This window comes from Myripristis murdjan, chromosome 23, assembly GCF_902150065.1.
Source record: "Myripristis murdjan chromosome 23, fMyrMur1.1, whole genome shotgun sequence".
Taxonomy (NCBI): domain Eukaryota; kingdom Metazoa; phylum Chordata; class Actinopteri; order Holocentriformes; family Holocentridae; genus Myripristis; species Myripristis murdjan.
Window position 1 is genome coordinate 17,463,980 of NC_044002.1, and position 26,070 is coordinate 17,490,049.

The 26,070-nt window shown below is 41.8% G+C and overlaps 1 protein-coding gene and 1 long non-coding RNA gene across 4 annotated transcripts in view; one reads left to right on the forward strand and one right to left on the reverse strand.

Annotated features, from left to right (window-relative positions):
- Positions 1-26,070, forward strand: part of cerk (ceramide kinase) — a 39,545-nt gene that overhangs the window by 8,208 nt on the left and 5,267 nt on the right. Inside the window, exons 2-11 of one of the 2 annotated variants that reach the window (XM_030046214.1) lie at positions 2,453-2,593; positions 6,460-6,582; positions 9,290-9,415; positions 10,057-10,123; positions 11,515-11,660; positions 16,193-16,267; positions 17,322-17,474; positions 18,348-18,453; positions 19,043-19,116; positions 22,801-23,006. In XM_030046214.1, the coding sequence (XP_029902074.1) occupies positions 2,453-2,593; positions 6,460-6,582; positions 9,290-9,415; positions 10,057-10,123; positions 11,515-11,660; positions 16,193-16,267; positions 17,322-17,474; positions 18,348-18,453; positions 19,043-19,116; positions 22,801-23,006 (1,217 nt within the window). The remainder of the gene's footprint in view (positions 1-2,452; positions 2,594-6,459; positions 6,583-9,289; positions 9,416-10,056; positions 10,124-11,514; positions 11,661-16,192; positions 16,268-17,321; positions 17,475-18,347; positions 18,454-19,042; positions 19,117-22,800; positions 23,007-26,070) is intronic. The other variant, XM_030046215.1, reaches the window with a different exon arrangement.
- Positions 7,358-26,070, reverse strand: part of LOC115355421 (uncharacterized) — a 57,800-nt gene continuing 39,087 nt past the window's right edge. Inside the window, exons 3-4 of one of the 2 annotated variants that reach the window (XR_003927878.1) lie at positions 22,790-22,979; positions 7,358-7,448 (exon numbers count right to left, since the gene is read on the reverse strand). This is a non-coding gene — a long non-coding RNA (uncharacterized LOC115355421). Of the gene's footprint in view, positions 7,449-20,111; positions 20,195-22,789; positions 22,980-26,070 lie in introns of those variants that run through there. The other variant, XR_003927879.1, reaches the window with a different exon arrangement.

The following is a 26,070-nucleotide window of genomic DNA, read 5'->3' on the forward strand; positions in this document are numbered from 1 at the left end:
GGAAACAAGTGGGATTATGTCACTTCACTGGCGTATTGTTGACTTATTGAGAAAAATAAGATTGAATATGAGACGAAAATTACTTTTTACAATGGAGTTCCTGGATTAATCTCACCTGTAGTTATCACTAACAATTAACCTCATTTTACCTTTAACAATCTCCTTATCGTCTTCTTATCTATTTATACTAACATGGCACGAATTCATGACATCTTGGAACATTTTCGTGCACACACTGCATCCACTTCATCACTGCACCTCAGTCACATGTCAAAGTATGAAATTACGCCAGCAAAAGTCGATAAGAATCTACGGTACTTTCCGGGCGGGATTTACACACAGAGCTGCGGGTTCAGGTCACATGCAGGCATAGAGAAGGTGTGACTGAGTCAACAGCTCAAAAAATAAACTTCGTCCTTTTTTTTTTTTTTTTTTTTTTTTTTTTAAAGGTTATTCCCGTAACTGCAGTTCTGTAAACTTCCTCATCTGTTGATCAGTGTGACACATTGACCTCAATCTTAAAGTCAATGCCGAGTCATTATTCTGCACGTTACATGTTAAAAAGATGTACATATCCATTTGGCCGGAATAAAGCATGTATGTGATCCTGAATATTTCTCTTCTGCAAGCAAGAGTCTTTTAATTACAGCAGGTTTTACTCTTTAGGAACAATCATCAGTGAGTTTAAGTACTTTTCATGCCCACAATCATTTTTGCAGGGTAGGTGCCATTCTTCAAAAAAGCTGGAACAAAACTCCTCATTTTTTTTTTCTGAAATAAAGCCATTACCCGCAAAGCCATAACTCTGCTTCCTATTTGTCAAAGTGTGAATATCGATGGCCATAAAGTTATTCATGCCTGCACACCGCATCATCTTTATTTGAGAAAGAAATGAAATCCTGTTCCTTTAGAGTCTCTGGAGAGAAATAATATTTCATGCCTCCCTCCCATTCATTTCACCATATCAGCTGAATAAATTTGAAGGAGTCTGGGATCTGTGTAAGACAGTTGAAGGGGTCAGTTAAACTCATCGCTGGAAGTACTGTCCCTCTCCAGCCCAACAGTGCACTTTTGAATACCCTCAGTAAGTAGCATGGCATCTATTTTGCTTGAATCCACACTTGTGAATTGGACGCAACAAGGGGAAGCTATATACTAAGACCTAGCGGCGAATATTTAAAGATTGCCTTTTTCACAGTCAATGTCTTGGGGCTTAAAAAAATCCCTCTTTAATTCCTCTCCTCCTTCCCATCTACATTTCCCCTTGGTGATTGAATCTGATTTAGTAGGTGAACTCAATAAAGGATTATAGCCTTCACTTGGATTCCCTTGGTCAATTTATTTCATAGTAACAGGAAAGTTGTCCCACTATTTTATACAGTTACCATATCCCTTGCTGGGTAGCACACATGTACAGGGCAAAGATTTCTCCACCATTTCCTCTCACTATCCTCCCATTTTCTGTTTTCAAGTGCAGTGATTTTCTGTGTCTGATTACCGCCTATTTAGCTGCCAGTTTGAGTTTACTCGCAAAAGATTGAGGGTTAGTGAAAAACCTGGAAACCAAAACAAATTGCGGATTCCATGTCATCCCTTTGAGTTTTATTCTTGTCTGGCTGGAAAAGCTTCCGAAACAATATTTAGGCCGAGACCGCGGGACACTAAAACTCTCCAGTGAAACTCATGCTAATGAAATTCTTTTAAGTGAGTTTGCAGCTCATTAAGGCAGGGTGACCCTCCCTTTTACATACACACACACACACACACACACACACACACACACACACACAATATTACACACCTGTTCATTGGTGCCATACTTGAGGTCTCATGTTGAGGCACAGAGCTTTCAGACACTGCCAGCGTCTTTCCTATAAAGTTATTTTAAAGTAGTTGCATGCATCCTGTTCCCAGGGGAACCAGAACAGGCGCTGCAACTCCTCTCTAAATATTTGCTAGCTGTCTGGGGACGTGGCTGTGTTTTCCTCCCCGCTCATCTGACTCTATGTAAAATCAGTGATAGGCTGCCAGTGCAAAGTCACCTTAGTGCGGCGATAACCTTTGTAAGTCAGCGAATCAAGCTTTTTATAATTCTAAAGGAAAGTCAACCCACCTGAATGATCTTGACAGAGTGTGGAATTTCATTGTGCGGCGCACTCGGCCATGCTGCAACTATGACAGCTGGGGGAAAAAAATTAAACTTTTAGCGACAGACTTAAGCGGGAAGGGAGAGCAAAGATGATTTTAATGGGTAAAAGGGTGCCTAGGGTGCATGTCTGTGCGGGGGAATATATTCACTTGCCTACGGTAGTTTGTTTGGTTTGTGAGTACACTGTATGTGTGCATGTGAGAGGGTCAGAGAGTCAGCACAGACTGGGTGCCTGCAAAAGAGCGTCATCTCCATGTTATTGGACAGTGCTCTTGATTAAATCATTGCCGTTTGTGTCTCCAGCAGGCAGCCATGTGGTTCAGGTGTGTGAGATCATCGCTGTCCAGCAGACAGAAGAGGACAAAGTGAACACAGACACCAGGGGGAGGAAGAGCCGGAAAAAAGCACAGCAGCACTCCAAGCTGCATCCCCATGCATTCACAGGTATACTATTCACGATGATATGCATAAAAAATAGATGGCGCCTCTGTTGTTCGGTCCAACAGCACAGCCCGAAGCCAGTTTTTGTCACTGCCTCCTCCGTTCTGCTGTGTTCCTGCCGCGTCGTTTGCACTTTGAGAATGTGTCCGGGTCAAGTGTTTGTAGTCAGCTCCACCAATCACAAGTAATCACCAGAAATAAGCCTTGGTCAGCTCCACAGTTCACAGGTGAGGTACTAACAACAGAGTCAGCAGACAGTCCAAGATGGCAGCATGCCAGTGAATTATGGGCTACCGTCCAGTTTTGAGCTATTGGATTATGTCAGAAGATCAGGCTCATATTATACCCGAATCACAAAAATGACAACCAAGGTGACTAATTTGTGCTTTCACCAGCATTACATTTGCATTTGAGTGTGTCAAATCTGGTACTGCTGCAATCTCCTGCTGCCTTGAATCCTGATTTCCGAGATACGCCCCCTTCCCGGCTCCCTGGATGTATCAGCTATTAAGGAGGCACTGTAAGCAATAATGAGTGAAGAAGCTCCTCCTAATATCACTTTTCTGTCTGATGAAGAAAATGCTTAGTAGGATAATTTGACTTTGAAATGCTTAGCAAGTGAATTTGCTGTCAAAGTGCTTAGCGTGTGAGTTTTTGCCACTATATAGGCCCTCAATGTAAATATTTCAGGAAAGTTCCCAGCAGTGAAGCGGGTGCCTCCACCTCTATTTTTTTTTTTTGTATATTGCTTAACACCAGAGCTCTGTTTTTTTTTTTTTTTTTCTTTCCCCCACTGACTTCTTTAACTTCTTGAACTGCTGCTAGAGTGACTATAGCAGAAAACTTTTGCTGCACTGCTCGTCACTCTGGGGGGTTGAAGCTTGTCAGGCATGTTGCACTTCTGGCCACACCCAATCGGTGAAATCACGGCAGGTATTTTTCATGAGGTGCCATGACAAAGTACCCGCTGTGACATAAGTGATCAGGTGGAGCCAGAAATGCAACATGCCTGAAATTTTTCAACCTTAGAGAGCAGCACAAAAGATGATTGATGGAAACTTTACTGTGTACCCTTTCATATTCAACACCAGGATCCACTGCCAGCTCAGGGGCCACATGCATAAAACTCTGTGTAGATTCATGGCTAAAACTGCCAGAAAAAAAAAATGCAGAAATATGTATTCTTTTCGTCAGATTTATAATGCCGTGCGTATGCATGGTTCTCTTTTATTAATGTAAGCCACTGAGGAACTGGGCGTATGTGCATGAGCCAATTTTCCACTCCCACAATTAGCATTAAATGTATGCAGACACAATCAGACATTTTTATTTCAAATTGCCGCCTGCTCCACCGGTCTTTCCACCTGTCAGTTAAACAAGCAGGGAATAAAAAGTTTAACCGATTGTGTTGCACAGAGGTTCTCCAACAGCTGTCTTAAAAAAAGTGATATCTCAGAAATATATCAATATATCATTTAGTTTGTAGCACTCATATCTAAGCAAAATGTTGACTGACTTACTGTAAAAGAAAAGAATGATAAAAGCTGATCACACAAAAGTAATTAATCAGTTTTCCCTAAACAAATGTGCCTTTGATTGATATTTTAATAAATCCCCGTGGGGACAAAAAAACAGTATACAAGCATCTGCTTAACAACCTAAACAAACAATGTTGTGCTAAAAAAAAATCTGTCTCACCTTATATTTAATCTCCATCTCATCACATCACCCTCAGATCTAAAGAATGAGTGCAGTGCGTACATACCGTTTTTATAAATACCAGTTTATGTGCAAGAAGTGACGTTTGCATTGCATATTCAGTGCAAAACAAGTGAATGGATAAAGTATGTCAAAGGTGCAAGAAAACCCAAACAGCTCAAGTCAGACACTAGAGGTGTGTCATTCACAGTGATTCAGTTTTCTGACGGTAAGCAGTGGGTGGCACACGGTTAGAAAGAGACCGGTGTAGTGGGATGGGAAATCACCAACAGAGGCTTTGTGCAGCTGTGTGTTTTTATCTCCTGCATGGAGTTGAGGAATTCCCTGCGATAGCGTCTTTCTACTGTTGACTTTTAGCACAGTTTCCTAGTCTCTGTCAAAAAGTTTGTGTAAGTCAATGCAGCAGCTTCAAGAGACTGTAATGTAATGGAACAGTTGAAGGTTCAGTCTCTGCAACAACCGCCATGTGTCCAAGAGCAGCACTGGCAGGAAAAGTCCTCAAGTCCTTTATTTGAGTAGAAACAGCATAACATATGAATGAATGACTGAATGATATTTTATTATTGTGTCATGCATAAAGTTGTATACCCAGCTTGCATGCTCTTACAAGACACTGTGAATTGAACCAGCCAAGTCAGGGCCGGAGTACAGCATGCATTATCAAACAGGCATGTGTCCTCAGTGTTGTTGTATTAGTTTTGTAAATACACAAGTGCACAACAGATTCCCGGCAGCCATCTTGTCCTTCACTGCCATAATGGGGAAAATATTTTCCATTCAAACCTGTTGAATATGAATATGTAAATATAGCCCTGCATTCAAACTGTTGGTTAAGTAGAGATTTATCAGCAGTAAAAGTAATCATAGTGAAAAATTGTTTCTTTCAGCGTTTAATTATTGAAGCTTTCAGATAAATGTGGTTCTCTCTGAAATGTAGTGCATGTGTATGCATGCAACAGTACAAATTTTCACCAAATGGAAATATTTAGTTACAATACTATTAAGTGCCAGCACCTCAAAACTGAACTAAAGTACAGTCCTTGAGTGAATATACTTTGTAATTTTCCACTTCTGCAAAAGAGGCATGTGTCCTCTTATTGTCCTTGAGCGAAACACAGGAGCAATCCCTGTTCACTGTTTATGAGTTGCCTCAAATAAATCACAAAGCTGAGTTTCCACAGCCGATCTGACCATGACAGAGCCAGGACAGAATTACTAATTTGCTGTTTTCATAAGCTTTTTTTTAATTTTGTAAGATCATCTTCACACTACAGGAGGGACAGACATGTGAACTGTATTTCACAGATGATATGATATTGTTTCAAAACTAACCCCCTAAATAGGTCTGATAAATTCAAGCTTCTTTCATTAATGTGCTGTGTATATAATATAAATATACTTTTGCTTGCCCGAATTGAAAAAAAAAAAAAAAAATTCTATAAACCTTAATTTTTACAGTTTCCCCTCACCTCACGTCGCAAACAGTTGACTTTTTGCCACCGTTTTTCACTTAAAATCAACTTTCACGCCACCTTATGCACAGGTGACAGAACACTTACTATAGCGTGAAATGGTTACCATGGTTACCACTGCATTTGTGCAGACTTTTCTGAGGCTTTGCTTTGCACAGAACAAATACCGGGTCAGGCCTGCTTTTCTCTCGCAGGTAATGAGGTGGGTCAGAGAGGGGGTTATTTTTAAGCCCCCTTTTCACCAGCCTCACATGTTTACAAAAAAATCAACTGTGGGTCAGATGCATCAGTAACCTCCTATAACAGCTTTGTGTAAAGAGAGACGGCATTAAATGTAATCTGTAATGGGAATGCACCAAAAGAGCACTTTAGCCTCATGTGTTATATTCTCTCTCACTCTCGCTCTCTCTCTCTCTCATGTATTAAAAAAGATTAGGAGGTCTTTCCAACTTTTTTCCTTGTAACTTCACAGCGTGCACTTTCTGCTAGGCCCATAAAGGCTCCTTTTGTAGAATATGTGCACTAACACTACCAGGGTTACAGCTTTCATTGCCACCGAGGGCACTTGAGACAAAAATGTACTGTAATCCTTCATGGCACTGTAGGTGCTTTATGCCATACTTAGGTCCTTCTGTAATTCACTCACTCTATTTTCTTCCTTTGTTTCTTTCTTCACAGTTTCCTATGTGAGGAGGACAAGGCAGCACCGCTGGCGGTGTTGTGATATCACCTTCCACTGCAGCAGTCAGGCGCTCTCTCAGCAGTGGATCCAAGCCATCAATGAGCAGCTGTCATTACTCAGTATGTACTGCTTAATAATTTACTTTACTTACTAGAATTTCTTGGGCAGAGTTAGTTTAAAGACCCCCTGAGATGAAAATCAAGTTTTTAACCTTGTTAACATGTGCATGTGGTGTTTTTCATGTGCTACAAGACATATATGGAGCGAAGTAAGTAGTGAATGTCACGTCTGAGTTTTTCCTCTTTGAAACTGCAGTGCACCGAGGACAAGATCAATATGAATTCAATGCATCAGTGGGTTTGGACAGGCAAGGTCTGTGCCCTGCCGATCACAGGGCTGGTGCTGCTCGTGTTTTATTTTGTTTCTTTATTTCTTTATTTATTTAAATCAGCAGTGCAAACTTGAAATGGCTGCTTCACATGAGCAATATTAGTGTAACTAAGAGATTCGCTGAAAAAAAAATTGAGATGGTCATCAGCTAGTTTCATGTGTCACTATGAGCATTTCCTGGTTGAATCTACTCAGAGCTGTGCCACGAGTGTTTCATTTTCAAAAAATAAACAAGACCAACACCAAATGGCTGCTTCACATGAACAATATTAACATAACTAAGAGATTTGCTGAAAAGGTAATTTTTTTGTAGATGGTTAGATTATGAAGTTATGAGCTGGTGTGTGAGCAGGCAGGGGAGTATTTGCATATTCATAGATCCGCACACTCTTAATGAGAGCAAGGTTTAGAGCTGCATTTAAGCCTTTTTAAGGCATGCGGAGATGTTTTTTCATGGAAGAAAAAATTCCAAATATGTAATATTGATGAACAGAGATGATTTTTTTTTAGCAGTTTAATAAATGGCTGAAGGGGTACTTTAATTGCCAGGTACATTTACATCTGCTGGGAATTTATCTTGGCCAGTTGTTGCACACTAAAAAAGAGAAGAGACAGAATACTTGCCTGTAGTTATTAAATATGTCGACATTTCAGTCTGCAGACCTTCCTTTAGACATTACAAGATGACAGCAATACATTCAAAGCAGATTTAAGTACTGGCAGGAGCTTATCTATTAAATTACTAATACATGGTCACAGAGTCAAATCCAGGAAGTAAATGACGAGAAAATAAAGGTTTCTATAAATATCACTTTTTAAAATGTTTACAAACATTTTTTAAGTAGTTAAAAAAGGAAGTGTAACTGCATGGAACATCTATACACAAGAAGGTAGTAATGGCTGTTTCACACTGAGTGGCACTTAGCCAGTGGTCTGGATTTAGAAGATACATATAGCAGCTGAAAATATATCAAAAGTCATAGTTCACTAATGTCCATGTATTTTTAAATATCTGGTTGGTTATGTTTCCATGGCAAACCTTTTCATCGAGGTGCCGATTCAACTTTACATTGGTGATGTATAATTTGTGAAATTGTGATACCACTAGAGTCAGTTTTTCATTGATTTCCATTCCTTTCCTGGCTGGCTGCTTCCCTTTTGGTTTCTATTGCAGAAGCATTTCATCACAATATGTGGCACAAAAATATAACCAAGATGAACTTTGCATGGAAGGGCGCCCAAGTGGATGCAACATCTTCGCTTTGCATGCTTTGCACGCTTTGCACGGTGTTAAAATTTTGTTCATGTGTGGTGCAATCCAATGGGAAAAAAATGTGTTTCTAGAGAAGAGAGGGTGAGGTTATTGCGTCCTCTGTGAAAGCTGCACGTGGTAATAAAATTGCACCATGCAACACAAGATATGTGCTTAAAATATACACAATTGAAGTTAAATGTACACAGATTGGGTCCCTTAGTCAATAGTGAGGCCATGGTTCAACAGGAAAACCTGGGTTTGAGAATGCATTTTCCCTGCTAAAGTGTCCTTGAGCAGGACACTGAATCCCTATCAGCTCCAGAAGTGCCGTTCTGCTCTCTGACTTCCCTCTGAGTGGGACAGGCAAAAGATCATTTCTCTGCGGGGATCAATAAAGTATCACATTATTATTATTAACCAGCATGAGAGTCTATAAAAGTGCGCTGTACGGAGGCACTGCAAATATGACAGTAGGAGAATGTGAACATTAACTAGACGTAAAGTCAAAAGATCGCGCAACGGGGCCGGGTTAAGTGCAAGGGCCGGTCCTCGGTGTGTGTTCATCACATGGAAATTGGATTGTAAGATGGGTTTAACCCATTTGAGACAATGCGTTTGGCTCCATTTTGCCAGGCAGGATGAATCAGTTCCAGGAAATTAACTGCATCCATTGTGAAGACTAATCCAGCCCTGGTGTCTTCAATAGTATTACTGTCCTCCACAGTACACTTTTATATCACCCATTGACAATCTATTTATGTAATCTAATGGAACTCCTGTCTTATTGCCAGACAATATCACACCCTGTATTTCTTTTGTGCTCATTTAGCACTTGGTTGCTGACCATTCATTTTCAAGTTGAGCAGCTGCTGTATCTCAGTTTGTTCTCCTGAACGCAGTCTTCCGCAACGGCCATAAACAAGCCATTTAGTATTCTCCATAGAAGCGCTTTGTAGGGTTATCGCCGAATGATGCAGTACCTTTGAATTCTCACACACTCCTCCCATAGTCTGCAGACACATCATTTATTTCTCCAGCCGTGTGTTTTGGTGACTAATCAGTTTGATGGAGGTGTTCTAGAAAGTTCGTTGGTTAATGAAAACTTCATCAAGCTGCTGTCAGTTACATATTTGAAGAAAAGGTAAACACTGCGCCATTTTAATGATTGTCTTACTTTGCAGGCGACCGACCGAAGAGCTTGCTGGTGTACATCAATCCTTACGGGGGAAAGCGGCGTGGGAAGCGGATTTATGAGCAGAAGGTGGCCCCGCTGTTTCACCGTGCCTCCATCTTGGCCGACGTGATCGGTGAGTCCCTGTCAGTAATGTGCCTTAACATTTAAATAAAAAATTAGCATTGTTGGCCGGTATATAGATCTCCACTGGCACCTTGGCCTCGTGCAGGGTCCAAAGAGGCTTGCAGGGATATGATTTGGGATATAGTGCCATTAATCACGCCACCACCGTAATGGAAGCTGTGATAGTTGATAAGCACGGGAATCCAAACACATCTATTATTCAATAAGTGTTTGCTACAGCTGCACATTGTCTGGGGTATTGACGTCCATAGGTGTGAATGCAATTCACTCTGGGCCCCTAAAACTACGGTGAATTGCAGGTTTGCAGCTGTGTGGACAGATTTTACCGTTGAAATATAGCTTTTGTGGATGTAAGGCTCATTTCTCGGGCTGATATACAATAGCGGAATTAGGTTGTTTTGTACCAGTGTGCCTATGCTCTCTCCGAACATTAATCTATATGACTGGTTCCAATGACTGTGTATCGGCCTAGTTTCAAAAGTGCACCACTTTTCCAGGTCACTTATTTCAAATACCAGTAATAGTGTGTTTGCTACACCAGCCAAGGCTGGAAGAGCTTAGCCATTTTGTCTGTGCATTCTGTTCCATTTGAGCTTGTACTAACAGTCGTCGTATGATTTGTTTCCATAGTTACGGAGCGTGCCAATCATGCCAGAGACCACTTGAAAACTGAGGCCAATTTAGAGAAATATGACGGGTGAGTGTTTCAGCAAGGTGGCTGCTGCTTACAACTTCCAGGCACGAGGTCTTCTCTATATATTGCTTGGTGATTGGTGCAACTGACTGTTCACAAAAAGGCTGTCAAGATTTTTGGTCACGTGCCCTTTTGCATCTAATTTCTCACATTAGGCATTTGGTGTGAGGCTCTGTCAGATCATAATCATGGTTATAATCATGGTTAGGGTCACGGACGCTTAGATAATTACATTTAGTAAAACCTTTAGTGTTTGCAAAAATCTTTTATGTGTTTAAAACCTAACATAACCCCTTCACATTTCAGATTCCAGAATCACTAACAGTGAGAGTAATCTAAAATTTCTAGATGACCAGGACAGGTTCAGATTTTGTTTTCGACCACAGCCAGTGTACAGAAATGCTGCTCACGTCTGCGAGCAAAGGGAGCTTGTGAAAGTAAGTGGACTTGGATGCCAACATCAAGGCCATCAATAACATGAAAAGTTTTTCCTGCCGAGTGCCCAATTGACTCAAGCTTCTATTCATCAGATGGTAGGTCCAGCAGAGCCGGGTTAGAGTCCATTGTGCCTTTACTCTGCAGTGCATATGATTTATAGGTCCATTTCTCTGAGGTTTTGTATATAGATTTCAGAAAGCTGCAATGCTGGGTGGCACAGTGTGATGGTCCTATATATAACCACTGAAGGGTTTCACAGACCTTTTTGACCTGCTACATTTAGTGTCAAGGCTTTTGAACATAGAGTTAGTGTTCCCATCAGTGAGCACGTAATTACAAAACACGCCATTAAACTCATTACTGCATGTGGCAACTACCCAATAGCCATTTGCCCAATGGCTGCAACTGTCCTCTAATGTGACACAAGCCTACTCTTTATAGCTTGTGGATAGATCTTAATATCACTATTGCTTTGTGAAAATCCAATTTTGATTGTTTTCATGTTTTCAGTTCAATTTAAAGTTTACATAGTTCACTGTGGACTGAGGAAACTCTTTGGATTCTTGGGCTTATGAAACCCTTTTCCAAACTCATTGGATTAACTCAAAAATGCTAAGCTTTTTTAGTTTTCTTAGTTAGAGGTTTTTAGCCAGCAGTGATGATATGCAAAATGTCAACAAATCCTTAAAGTTTACTACTGTGCAGTTGGACTTGGAGCGGCGCACCACCGTGCAGCAGAACTGACTGCATTTGTGCTGTTTGCTTCTTAAGTGGGGCTTTTTCACACACCGCTGCTGTTTTTACAAATGAGTGTTTTTGTTTTCAATACTGAATCACTATATTTGCGCATGTTAAAGTCACAGTGTATTTCATGTGTGTGTTTATGCTTATGTATCTCATACTATGTACACCCTGTACATAGACCCAGGTTGTTGATGTTGTGTGTCTGTGTTCAGGGTGGTGTGTGTGGGTGGAGATGGGATGTTCAGTGAGATCTTGCACGGGCTGGTCACCAGGACCCAGACTGACCACGGTGTGGACCAGAGCCAACCAGACGCAGACCTGGTGCCGTGCTCTCTGCGCATAGGAATCATTCCTGCAGGTGGGGCTTTCCTGTGATGCCACCCAGAAAATAATTAGGGTTTGGAGTCAGAGCGACACATGTGGCCGTTTGGTTTAAATTGAACACTGTGTGTCACATTGCGGCTTTCATTAAGATCTAAATGGTGCATACATGAAACGTAATGCATCAGTCATGTGAAAAATGAAAGTGTTGCCATGCAAAAAACATCATATAAGACAGAAAAGGAACTATACTGCAATAAAAATATATTGAAGGAAACATTTAAATACTGTAAATAAATAAATAAATAAATAACAATGGCTATTGGCAATGCACATTGAATTTTTGGGCCCATTTTGTTGTTTATGTGGAATATTTTCTTGTTCCTTTGGGTGGTCAAACTTTGATGCCATTGCAGATCATTTTCGGCTATACTAAAACTCAGCGGGTAACGTGAAGTTTTAGTTTCAGTCCTTTTGAGAGCCTCATTTCTCAACTGGAAAAGCTCCACTTTCGATATTGCCATTGCTCTATCCACCTACAGTACACATATAGCCAAGAGCTGAGTGCAACAAGTTCACACACCTTCTTTGGGGGGCTGTGGAAAGTTGCTGTGGGAAATGGACAGAAATCACTAACCAAAGTGGAAGCAGACAAGGCAGGTTGAAGGAGTGTGGGCACACAAAAAGTCATTCACAATACTTTATTAAAAAAAGAACTCCAACAAACTGTGTTGGGCCTCCCATGGTGTAAGAGTATCCGAAGGCTGTTTTTTTTTCTTTCTTTTAAATATACTTGGACAGGTACTGTAATGTGCAACACTGATCCTCCAATTGTTCAATAGAAATGATACACTAAGGAAAGTCTGGCTGGCTATTTTGCTTTCCTAGTCCTGTTCACCGTCACAAGTGGTTTGTCAGGATTAGGGGGTTTAAAGGTAGTGTGCAGTGGATGTCCGGCTTTTCCCTAAATTGTAAACTCAACAGAATTGTCAGAGTTTCAAAATAAAAGACTTGTATAGCCACTGGTGCATGAGTTATTAAGTTCCTCCACACACACATGCACACACACGTCTCCTGATCTCCCAGTTGCCAAGTTACAGAACAGAATCTCTATGGCAACAGGGGATGGGGTCCCACTAGGGGCTTACGAAGTCAATCATTTCTTTAATGGAAACATACTGGGTGACATTTTGAAATCACTATAATTTTCATGAGTAGAAATACAGTACATGAAGTGCAATATCTGTGCTGTTCGGTGCACAGGTTGATAATGATGGGAGAGGGGTTCTCATGTAGGCTGGAGACACACTACACGGCTTTTAGGGCCAATTATAAGCCATGATTTGGCTCCAGCAGCTGATTTTTCACATCCAGAACAAGATAACGCCTGTTTAAAGCCATCGCCCCAGACAGTCAGCACAGATGAGCTTGTGCTGTGTGAGGGCTAAAGACTTAATTCCTCCCTGTCGGGTTGGGACCCTCGATTAATTTTCTGACAATTGACTAATCGACTGCAGCACTAAAAAAGAAGCACGCAGTTAAGTTTGGGATTTGGTTGCTTTGTTTTGAGTTATTTTTGTACTTTCACATCTATTTGTTTATGCTGTAAGGATGTGCTCTTTGATTGAACATGTGTTATTTTGTCTATATATTTTGGATAGTGATTATTTAATGTGCAATGTGGCATCACACTCACACCTGTATTGTTTGACAGTGTCTTTTAAGTCTATATAGGGCTGGATGTAAGGCATTCAAATAAAATTAATTCATTTGGTAATGTTTTTGGGTAAACTTGTCATCACACTGCTACCTAGATGTCAGTGAAAAATCAGTGACTACTCTGATAAGCTCCCCAGTGATTCAATAAATAAAAGTTAAAGGTGCTTTGGTTTTCGTCAACAAGATTTTTTTTTACTTAAACAATCACTCCAGTGACTACTTTGTCCCCAGCACTTTACTCCTGTTCCACTTTTTTTTTTTTTTTTTAAATCAGCCCAGGCTGCCAGGTCTTTTCCATTCGTCCAAGAAAAGTTTAAAGTACGTCTCTGACATCTTGGCGCGCATGCTTTTGCTCGGGAATAGCAGGCATTGAGCTGTCAGTGAGAAAGCACTGGTCTGCAATTTGTGAAAATGCGGCTTAGTTGCAATGCCTGTCAACTGCGGTGGCGTGCAGACATGCGCTTGTGCCAGTGCAAAGGGCACGTCTTCCCGTGGGCGTGATTGATTAAATTCTTTGTCAGGACCGGATCTTTGTAACGGTCAATACTGCTATCAGGCTTACGGAAATGCGGTATCAAAGCCGACATGCTGAGGTTCAAAATGAAGAGTGGTGAACTCATTTAGGGTCTTATCACAAAGCTTTCATCAACGTAAATGTACTGGCTGTCACTGGTAACCCTATTCCGCTGGGTTTAGCCAGTCTAGCCTGAAGTGTTAAGTCAGTTAATTAGCCGCTGTAGGAAATTACTCGCCGTAATCCTGACACATAAAAAGTGAATCTCCAGGAAATTGTTTTGTTGCAAAAGCAAGAGGATTCTTTCTTGGTTGATTTAAAACAGCAATGTAAAAATGTATAATGGTTGCATTAATACATTTTAAATATGCTGCATTTGTTCCTGGTCTATTTGGGCTTAGAAACCTCTCGTGCACTCGTTCAAACGGCAAAAACACCCTTGCCAAAGAGCATCTTGACTCCATTGTCGCCGTGAGATAAAGACGATCTCGCTGCAAAGAAGATCTCACTGCTTAGATACTTGTGGGAAGGATGCAGATAAAAACACGAGCTTCTCCACTGAGGATATGACTTGTGACAGGTTATCCTCTCTCTGTGCTCTGAATATCCCAACAGACCATCGTGAGCGAATAACTGTTAAGGGGAATAAGAAATGGGACGTCTGAAGACATCTGTGTGTGCCACTTAAATCCATTCAGATTCAGTTGGCTTTTTACTGAGTTGCTTTAGAAGAGTCAGATGGCATATGTCAATGTTTTCATACTCAGCGAAATAGCTGGCAGTCCAGGGCTGTCAAGAGCAATTGGAAAGCGTTTTGGATGTGATTATGAAGCTTGGATGGGAAGAAGTGAGGAAAGAAGAGTGATATTCATAGACAGAGTGCAAGACAGAAAGTTAAAAGAGAGAGAGAGAGAGACAGATTGAGAGAGAGAGCTCTTCTTCATACTCATCTGTGTCCACTACTGAATGACAGGTCTGATCTACCCAGAATCCCCTCTGTCACGCTTCTGCGAGCCAGCTCAAAACATCACTAGTCACATTTCTTTCTTTCTCTCCCTCTCCCTCTCTCTCTCTCTTTCTGTTTCTGGTGGCAGTGGTCCATTTCCCCAGATGAAGATGATCAATGTGGCAGATAGGTCTGAAATTATGCCATGTGGCACAGAGAGAGAGATAGATGGAGCCTTATTACCTCTCAAGTTGAGATATTTAACGTCAAACTGAACATTTCTCTCAAGGCGAAGGATGCCTCTTATCCTTCATTTGTTGGCTGAGGAGTGTCGATGATAGCCCTGGTCCCAGAGCTATCCGATTAGTTAACTTTATGACTGAAACGTCTCCTTACTTCTGCCTAATAAAAGCATTCAGCTGGATTTTTCTTTTTTTTTGTACTTGCTTGCAGCTTTCAAAGCATCTAAACTCTGATCCAAACCTTTTTTTTTTTTTTTTTTTGCTTGATTTGATCTGACTAAGATTGCAGCGCAGGAGTCAAAAGGCATTTATCAGTGAAGCAAACTGTGCATCAACACCATGCCAGCCGCGCTAACGAGGACTATGGCTTGAATTTATGGTCACTGCTGTCAGGGATCAAACTCCTGAGTCCGGCGCTTGAGTGCGTGATGGACAGGGTCTAATTCAAAAGCCGGGCATTAAATGAGATAAAAAGATGTTAAAGTCACAATGAAATGGCACTTTGAGAGCACCCTGCTTCCTTAATTTGACATATTTCTTGCTGAAACAGGATATGAGGGCGGGTCGTAACCTCATTTACAAGTGCTTGGAGGGAGTGCAAAGAATTTTTTTTTCTTTTTTTTTGAGGAACAGTTCACCCAGGCACATACAAAAAATATTTTCCCACATACCCATAGTACAATCTATCCATCCGCATAGTTTCTTTGATTTGGTGAGGTTTCCAGTTCACCATGCTCTTCCCTGTATCATTCCAGAAAACTCATTAAAAATCAGGAAATTAAACTGTTTGGCCCTAGTGGTTGAGGAATTATTTAAGTATCTGTGTCTTTGTCTTTGAAAAGAGCTGTTGCTGTTGATTTTTTCCCATAACTATCCATCCCCAGTATATTGGGATGAAGGGAGATGGAGCATACTGGAAACCTCATCAAATCACACCATTCACTATCTGGATGGATACACTGGAAAAATATTTTGCTGTCTTTTGGGTGAACTGCTCCTTTAAATGAGTGTCTGCTTTGACAAAGGAAAAATAGCCAACAATGTTGAAAAGTAATTTCTCATCTCATAGTCGCAGCGAGACTTTCACATGATGTTGTCACCTTGGTTACAGTGGCTGACCTTTGACGTACGTATCTCATCTCCAACAGGGTCAACTGATTGCGTCTGCTTTGCCTCAGTGGGTACGAATGACCCGGTGACGTCTGCTTTACACATCATAGTGGGTGAGTACATGTCAGCCTGAACTCAGACAACATGTAGTTATCATGAAGTACAGCAGTACATCTCTGACTCAGTGCTCACGGCAGCAGCTCTCTGTTATCGTACCGTCTCGGATAGCACACCGTCTTTAAAATTGTTATCAGTGTTGCCTAGGAATCCGACATCCAAGCCTGTAACAGCCATAAAATCACCTGGTTCACTTAGGGCAGGCATTCATTATGCGTTTTTCTCTCAGATTACAGCGCCGGGACCGCGGATGCCATCTTGCACTTAATGATGTCTGATTGTGGCGGCTGATTGGATGTTAGCATCATTTTACATATGTAGTACTTTTTCAGAACCAGAACTGACAACGTACTCTACAAGGCCAAGATAAAGACAGAAGTACATAAAAATATAAAGTAAATGTACTGAAGTCAGGTTTTTTGAAATTTGAAACCAATTTAGCCATTTGGACAGAAGCTGGAAACCTGCTTCAGAGTTGAAGGGCCTATTAAGTGACTGAGACAGAAAGAAGAAAGAGAAAAATTAGGCAACATTGTTTACAAATACTATAATAGGCATATTACTATGACAATAAATAACCAGTTCAGTGACAGCAACACATTGGCTACTGCTACAAGAGCTTCTGTTCAACACCTCAGAACCAAAATCTGCACTCAAATCGAATAACTACATCCTTCACATGAGCCACACGGTGCGTTACAGCCTGTATTTTACTTGTCTTGCTTTACTCCCGGCAGGAACTGAAACACAGAATCTACTTTCATGACCTCTCATATTTTTTTTGACATCTCAAAAAATGACTGGGGGGCTGAAACCCCAGTGAGATCAGTTAAGGACGGTATCTCATACCCTGAGAGTTGCAACATTATGACGTAATGTTTCATAACAACTTCGTCCTGGGGAAAAAAAAAAAAAAAAATCATCAAGAGCCAGCAACTTGTAGACTGAATAAATATAATAATAATTAAATATATGATTGACATACTGTGGTAATGAAGCTGACACCCGGAGTGTGATTGGCTCATGACTCGGGTCGGGTGTGTCTTGCAGGAGACTGCCAGCCGATGGACGTATGTTCAGTCCACAACAGCAACACTTTCCTCAGATACTCCGTCTCGCTGCTTGGTTACGGTTTCTATGGAGACGTGTTGACGGACAGCGAGAGGAAGAGGTGGATGGGGCCCGCCAGATACGACCTGTCAGGTTTGAAGGCCGTAATTTTTCAAGTGTGTCCTCTGTGTGTTTCCAGTCCCTTTTCTGCGCATGCCCAGCTACACACACTCACCTCTTCCTTGACCTTCAGCCGACTGTACTCAGAGCTCACTGACTTCACACTCGGCACATTTTAAGGTGGGGTAACCCTGGCTTTATCCATGTGCTTGCAAGCCTTGCTCTGGGCCCAGATTTTGTAGGATTAGTGATATAATTCTAATACAGAGCCTGCAGCTTACAGATTCAGTGCAAGCCCCCATGTAGCTCAGTGGCGAGATGTAGCACAGTAACACCGCCAGGGTTGTGATTTCCATTCCTGCCGGGGCCATGCATAATGAATGCACGCGCTCATTGTACTGTAAGGTGCTTTAAACAAAGGCATCCCCCACATGATGCAAGTTATGAAACAGGGCAACATTAGCTGTGAGCCAACTCTTTGTGTACAGATAAAGAAAGTCCTGAAGCTGAAAATACATGTGGAAATACATTAGTTTAATATTGCTCTGGCTGAGAACTGAAATCAAGCAGTGTACTAAATATTAACACTGGCTACTAAATGCCACGTTTATTCCTCATCAACATGGATTTAGACACTATTTTGGACAACAACATGGTATCTCATCTTATCTATACACCGGCGTTGTGTATTAACTCTGCTGAAATGATTGCTGAAATGTAATTTGGTTACACCTACAGCAGCCTAAAGAAAGAAAAAACAGCCGCACAAATTGTAATCCGGGCTGTGACTGTAATGAGATCTTGTTCGTAATTAACTTCCCAGGTATAATTAAGGGTAAATTAAACACAAAAACAAGATATATTGCCATGTATTCCCCGGTCCTCACAAGTGTTTTTTTCTTTCAGGAGCGAAAACGTTTCTGACCCACAAGTACTATGAAGGCACCGTGTCTTTTCTCCCCGCCGAGGACAACGTGGGAAACCCCAGGGACAAGCTACAGTGTCGCTCCGGGTAAATAAACCTGAGAAACAGGGAGGCTCAGGGAGATTACAGATATGCACTCCCATTCCTGGAGCTTTTCGGCAGTCCAAATATTTTTCAGTGCATTAACTTATCTGATGGAGCTCAATGGAGGCAGTACACCTTCCAGAGATTAAATGGGACAGTTTTGGTTTTCAAGAGGCCTGTCTGATTTATTGTGAACCGAGAGCCCATTCAGCCCGCGCTAAGTGGCACTTGTGTCGGCGCTTTGGTATTCGAAATGCTGGGCGCAGACATTGTTTGCATTTGTTAGAAATGTTAGTGGGAGTGAAAGGGGACGAAAACGATTAATCTGAAGAATGCCATGTTTCTTGACCGTATAATTTATACTGTATAAAGGGGAGCGTGATTATTCTACAGAAGGGTTCTCTCGCTGTTGACTTCCAACAGCATTTCAAGCAAACAGCTTTTTTTTCTGCTAATATTTCAATAACCAGACGCTGTTACAGTGAATTCCCACTTCATCTTAAATCACTCAGGCTTAAAGCCTTTAATGTCACAGCAGTACAGGAAGAGGTGGTTTGATAACTGTAAAACATTTTTATGCTTGACATTTAAGGTGCTGCATCTGCCAATACAAGCCCCAGCTGGATGAAAAGCCTTGTGAGATGTCCAAGGAAAAGTCTGATAAAGGTACGAGTTTGGCTTGCTTGTCTGTCACTTGAAATATATAATGATGTTTTTTTTTATTATTATTACTACAGCGCAAAAGGAGAGCAAAAGGCTAAAAACATGCACATAGAGACACATACTGCCATATTTTGAAATGCATTTCGTCGGAGATTTCCAAGGTCCAAAAAGAAAAATGAAAACAGTTTTACAAATATGTGATGTGTGCATGCTCATCATGAAAAAGTCATCACAGAAGAAAAAGGGAAAAAGGGAATGGAGAAAAATAAAACTACTTTTTGATCTGGTTTGTTCACGAGATAAAACTACTCAAATGAATGTTCGGCTGCTTAACCTCAAAACTGCTTCAAGAAAGTCTCTTTGATTTTCTTTGCAGAAGCTCCCCATTACAGCTCAAAGTCCTCTCCTCATGTTACATAGGGCCTCCTCAAAATCTGCCATGGAACCATTTAGACACTGATACGGATTTCACTTCCTTCTAACATAAACAGGAAGCTCCTCTTGATCAGGCAAAACTACTCCCGAAATAATGGTTGCAAAATTTATTTTACACAACTCAACAGCTATTTCACCAGCAAATCGTAAATATGCCTCATTAAGAATATTTTTTTGTGCAGCAGTGCAGGCCTTTCTGTTTGTTTGCCGACTGTATTTGGAAATCAAGTCCAAACCTTGCACGAGACAGATGTACACACACACACACACACACACTTTTGGGTAGACTGAGCCCTGCGAGTAGACTGTAAATAATCAACTCCTGCTTCTTAAATTGTGCTTCATCTCCATTCTCTGTTTGCGCTGACCTGTGAATTCGGCCCACTGGGAGTTTTTGATGAGAAAATATAAACAGATTGCAGCGTAACTGGTAGGCCGCCATTCACGTCGCCGTCCTGCAGCGGAGCTTTTCGCGCATCGATTTCCCAGCGTCCAGCATCGGCCGCTGCGTCTCGCTGATGAGATTACATGTTCCCTGATGAGTGTGTGTCTGTCACTGCTCAGCCTCAAGTAGGACGGTGTCGCCTCCTGTTCCCTCATCTGTCCCTATGACTGTCCCCGACACCATCACCGTGGTACATAGGCACTGACAGATTGAGCACATGGGTTAACGCATGCACACACACACACACACACACGCACACACACAAACACACACACATGCATGCACTTCATTATCTGCAATCCACACAACCCACCAACTCTGCAGTACAAACCTCTAGAGGGGAATGAAATACTGGCTATCTCTGTGTGTGGTGTGTGCCTATGTGTGTGTGTATGTGTATGTGTGAGTGTGTGTGTGTGTGTTCTTTGAGCAGCAGATGAGCTGTGTGTTTACAGAGGGAACTCTCCCAGTCTCTAATTGGTGTCGTGTGTGGATGTTAATTTCCAAGACTTTCTGTCTTGTCTTGGCTAGCCGGAACTACGGGTCCCCGTGGATTCTGTGTGCGTGGGTGTGTGTGCGTGCGGCTATATGAGAGCGGGCGTAACCTGCTGTGTGTGTGTGTGTGTATGTGTATGATGTGTGACAGATTCCCACTAATCAGGAAGAAATTTGGCTCTGCCAGCTCTGACAGGGGGTTTGCCTCACGCCAGTGCTGCCGTTTGTTTTGTTTTGGGTTTTTTTTCCTGGCGAGGGAAATCTCAGACAACTGCTAAATCAATGAGGCAAGACACACTCTCTCTGCAAATGAGCCAGCCTCTCCTCCAAAAGCAAATACTCATTTGGAAACATTCTACTAATGTAGAGCCTACAGTCCACAGTTGGATTTTTTTTTCTTCTCTACTCACTGGTTCCCAATTAGTATATTGTTTTTTATGTAGCCTCACTGGGCTTGTTATCATTGGTTCGGGTTATCACCTCTGTAAGTTTGTTTTGCGAGATGAGGGGGAAAGGTAATGAATCGTTTTACTTTCTGAGATCACATAATTTTCCCTCTGAGGTGCTCATAAAACAGTCAGATGCTAATTTGGACTTCTGTGATCACATTTTACGGCGGATTCCAATGACTAGCACCACCCCGGTGGCAGGACTAGCCAGTCTCATGGGCGATGCCATCACTTTGATTCACTATCACCGGTAAACAACAGCTCATCTCTGGGGAACAGGGCAGCGGTGCGGATACAGTGACTGCACCTTGTGTTTCAGATTCACAAGGCATTTGTGCATTAAAATAGCATAAAAGTAACTAACTGCCTGTCAGGCTGCATGCATGTGGCTCCCTCTTTTCCTGGAGCTGCTGTTGTTTTTGAACTCTGTGCCTCCGACCACTGAGGCGCTCAGATCGAAGTTCATTCTCCAGACCTGATAGGCTCATCAGTTCCTTTTCCATTCCACCCTTTTCAAAGTTCAGGAACTTTGCCTCAGCCAAACTGGACTTTTAAACACAAGCCTGAGACATATTCAGATGTCTTATAAGGTTAATACACATACTGCAATTAAAAAATATATATTTACTGGAAAAAGTGGAACATTTATATGAGAAATGACACAGAGAATTATGATTGCTATAATTATTATATTATATTGTCGGTGTACCATACTGTTTCTCCTCTCTTTCCTTCTTTTGTTTTTTTGTTTTTTGTTTTTAATCTTGTTGCGCTGTTCTGTTTTATATCCCCATGAAAACCCAATAAAAATTTAAGTGGAAAAAAATTATAATATTACACATACAGGAACCCTTTATAGTGTATACACACCAAAGTTTCTATCTTGGCAAAGCTGTCAAGGTAACACTGCTCTAAGAATAGAGCTTGTACTTGGGAAGACATCTGGATCTTAATAGACCGTAATCGACATCCTCACTGTTGTGATGAACTTGTAACTCGCCTTCAGGGCCCATGAATTACACTCAAACTGCACTCCATAATTTCGAAATTACATTCCTGAAAAGCTGATTTTTGGAGGAAACCCGGGCTGACAGTTTCTGTCTGACAACAGCTGTCCTCGCTGAACGGCTAAAACAAGTTTCAGCCCAATCCAAAGTTTGAATCCTGTATCCTTCTCCTCTGTGACTCAAACAAGTAATCTGAGAGAGTATAACCAAATATTTTTTTTTTAGCTTTATCCACCCTGCTGCTTTAGTTTGGTTTGTTGGCAGGTGAGAGCGTTGCCATTCGAATTGAGGCGTAACCAAATAACCACACCGAGACTTCCTGAAAATCCACTTCCATGTGCTCTTCCAAGTGAAGTGTGGCGAAGTTTATTAGGAGTCCAAACTACAGCAAACTACTGCCGCTCAAGTTTTAATGGGTTTAAGGAAACAGATGTTGACATCTGTCAGCCAGCAGTTTCTCATGCTTGGAAAGCCGAGCATAACAAAATGAACCAAGGGAAAACCGCCGCCTGGACTGCTGCACATATTCAGTTATTTCTTCATATGTTCCTATCTGGTTTGCACACGAAATATGGTCAATTACGGCAAAGAGCACAGATGAGTGCATCATGCTTAGCTAAAGAGCCACAGAGAGTGGAATTAAATGTTTTGACTCTCCCCTTCTGCCAAGATCTCAAACCTGGCAGGATGACAAGTTACCAAAACTGTCTAATAAACAAGCTGCTTGCGAGTCTGTGTGATTTTCATTTACCAGGGCAGAGTGAATCTAAATGGATCAAATACAAAAATGCAACAAAGTAAACTATGGTTAGCACCGAAGGAAACAAGCCAGTCAACTGTGATACCTCTGTTGCAGATGGCAGCGGTAGGTGGTGTGTGATCCGGGACAAGTTCATCGCTATCAACGCAGCCAGCATGAGCTGCGCGTGTCCCCGCAGTCCTAAAGGCCTGTCGCCGTCTGCTCACCTGGCCGACGGCACCACTGACCTCATCCTCGTCAGGAAGTGTTCCCGTCTGGACTTCTTCAGACACCTCCTGCGGCACACCAACAAAGACGACCAGGTAGGACAGAGGGAATTAGCGCTAACATGATCTTTTTTCATTAAAATCACCAAGGAGGAATACTGCTGAAGTAAATTAAAGACAAATATCCTTTCACTGTTTTCCGAACATGGCCAACCCTCCTTCAGACATCAGAAACCACACATCAAGACTAATTTCAGATGCCATATTGATGTATGGCCCAGAGCTGCCCTGTAGAAAGAAACAGGAAAGTGAATTTGTGAAACATTTTATATCAAAGTGACATTTATATTGCAGCAATGTTATGTTGCAAACCCTAAAATGAGCCCATTTCCGCTGAAAACCATCCGAGATGCTGTCATACCTGGAAATAACCATTTGTGTTTTGCAATAATCCTCTGTATATTGCTGAGACTTCACAAATTTAGTTAGGTTGCGACAGACTCTGCCCTTTTGTTTGTGGCCCGTCGAGCCGGTGCAAAATGTCCACCAGCAAGTCAAAGTATTGTAAGGCATAAGAATAACAAGATTGAGATATAAAATTCAGTGACGTTGCCTTTTAAGAGTATTTTAGAGAAAGTGATCCCAGCCCAGAAAGTCTACACTGAGGAGCTAATAAATAATAAATGAAGGCTGTTACATTGTATGATTCACGCTGTGCAAAATGTTCCAGAAATGTAATGAGCGGAGAATAATGGATGTGATTAGTCCGTTTGGATCCAGTTGGGATAAAAGAAGGCTTTTCTTTCAAAGTCTGGGCCGAACTGTAAAAAGAACTGCAAAACTTTTAATATGATTACATCTTGGCCGTGGCGCCTCGCGTCAGTCACCCGTCAATGCTGCAGAAGTCTGTGTTTAACATCAGGAGTTGCTTAACCTGTGTAAAGACAGATTGAGAGTGAGTGAGTCAGTATATGAGCGAGCAGGAGGCAGAGTTTGCCCACTTGCTGTGCTAGCATCTCGTTCTGCTGACTCCGCTCTTTTCGCCAGCGAAGGTTCACTTCAGTTCAAATGCCTTAGCCCTTGTGCCCACCCACGTATCATAAATAACCTCCATCCCAGCCTGGAGAGGCACTGGTGAGAGATTTGGGATGCTGCGGTACGGGATATCAGGCTGCTATCACAATAAAGCCCCCTCTGCACAGCATTAGCATTTCCAGAGGAGGTCTAGTTATTACTAATTTAAAAGTTTCACTCCGAAATGAGAAACGAGATATCAGCCATTAAAAAGCCCCCTCCAGTAACTCATGACTTCAGTCATTTTCAGGATTATTCTTGAAACATTACCTCTCAGGAAGTGATGTATGACTATATCCACCAATCACAGTCCCGCACGTCCAGCAGGTTAATGAGGGGCTTGGATTGGTTATGCCAGCTGTAATTAGTTGTTACTCCCAGTCACCCAAATTGCCCAAGTTTACCACTCACATTTACGACTTCATCTGCGTTTTTTCTGCAAATTTTCTGTAGTAAACTCAGGAATTCCTGACTTAATGAGTTGAAGAGGAGCTCCTAAATGCACCATTACTTGCAAGGCCTTCATTTTGATTGAGACTGTGGCTAAGAGAGATAAACCTACACCACTTTCAGAGATGAACTCTTTAAGGAAGAGTTATGAAAATGACTGAGCCCATGGGTGGTATTATGGATCCCACCAGAGTTGTGGGCTAAATATGTCCATAAACACTGTGATTGGTCATAAAATGTGTCAGCCTGTTTCCCATTTGTTAAAACAGACTTGACATAAGCCCTCACCCAACCCTAACCCTAACCTCAGTGGTTTGTCTGACATTGCAGACTGTATTTCAGTTAACTTTAATCCACTCCAGATCAACACCTGGTGTTTCCCACAGTTACCAAATCACACCCCTGGATTTTAAGGGCCCAAAAACAAGTGGCGGGGCAGAGCAGCATCACCCTTTACTGAGGATTAGATTCGATGAGACGGGATGAAACTTTAATAGGGAAATTAGGTTGCTGCGGCAGCAAAAGTGTATTCATGTATCGTAGTCAGCAGGGAAAAACAACCAGTTGAATATAAGCATACAGACAGAAACATTAAAATTAAATATGCATTTAAGCACAGCTGGGTGCCAAGACAAATAGAGAGAGAAGTTGAAAAAGAGTGCCGAAGCCGCTGCAACTTCTTTTCCAGTGATGTGAAGCTGCTTATGCTGTAGAGTTTTGCCTGTTTTGCTGCACTGTGGGTGTCGGTCTCAGTGAATTATTTCACCATCCGGATGACTGACTGAAAATATGTGCATGGGAAAAATCAAATTACAGACGTCCTCTGGTAATACTAATGCTGTCCATAGATGGCTTCAAACGTGATCATTTGTCAGAATTTCCGCAGCACGAAGATCAAATGCGAAAGCTCACATGTCAGATGTTAAAAATCACAGCAGACTATTGGACTTTTTTTTTTTTTCTTTTTCACACATGGAGGGGTGTCAGATATGTCTGCTGGAGAGAAATGGGTCGCATCTCGGTAATGCTCGCTTAATGACCCCGAGTTCATGTCTTCATTCAATAAGGGTCGATACAGGAGTGTTGGCGTGGAAAAGTCATTAGGAGGGCACATCCCGAGTTTCTGATCATGTCTGCTAGTGTATCCACAACACGGCGAGGAGGACGAGAAGTCGCACAGAAGTAGGGAGGAGAGGGACTTTGCATCTGAGTTCATTTAATATCGGCATCACTGTCCAGCCAAGCGGAGAGAAACAAGGAGTGAGAGGCCACTAAGCGTATTCATGGCCTTGTCAGAAAGCCTTTTAGGCAGACCGTCCGGCATGAATGCAGAGTGGCTGCAGTCATAAAGTGGGTCTGATGTGGAATAAATGGCTGTCACTCTGCGTTCGGAAAGAGAGAGGGAGGTTAGAGAGAGAGAGAGACGGGGAAAGAGAGAGAGAGAATAGCCACAAAACAGAGAAAGAGTGAAAGACACCCTATGAAGTCGAGCAAAACAGTAAGCTGGACCTCTGTGACACTAAGTGAGACGAAAGGAGCTTTTGACAAAATAATTTCTTTTTATCTCTTGTCCTTCTCTTCATTCCTGCACAATTTCCATATTTTTTTTATGTACCTCCATGCTATGTGTCTTTTC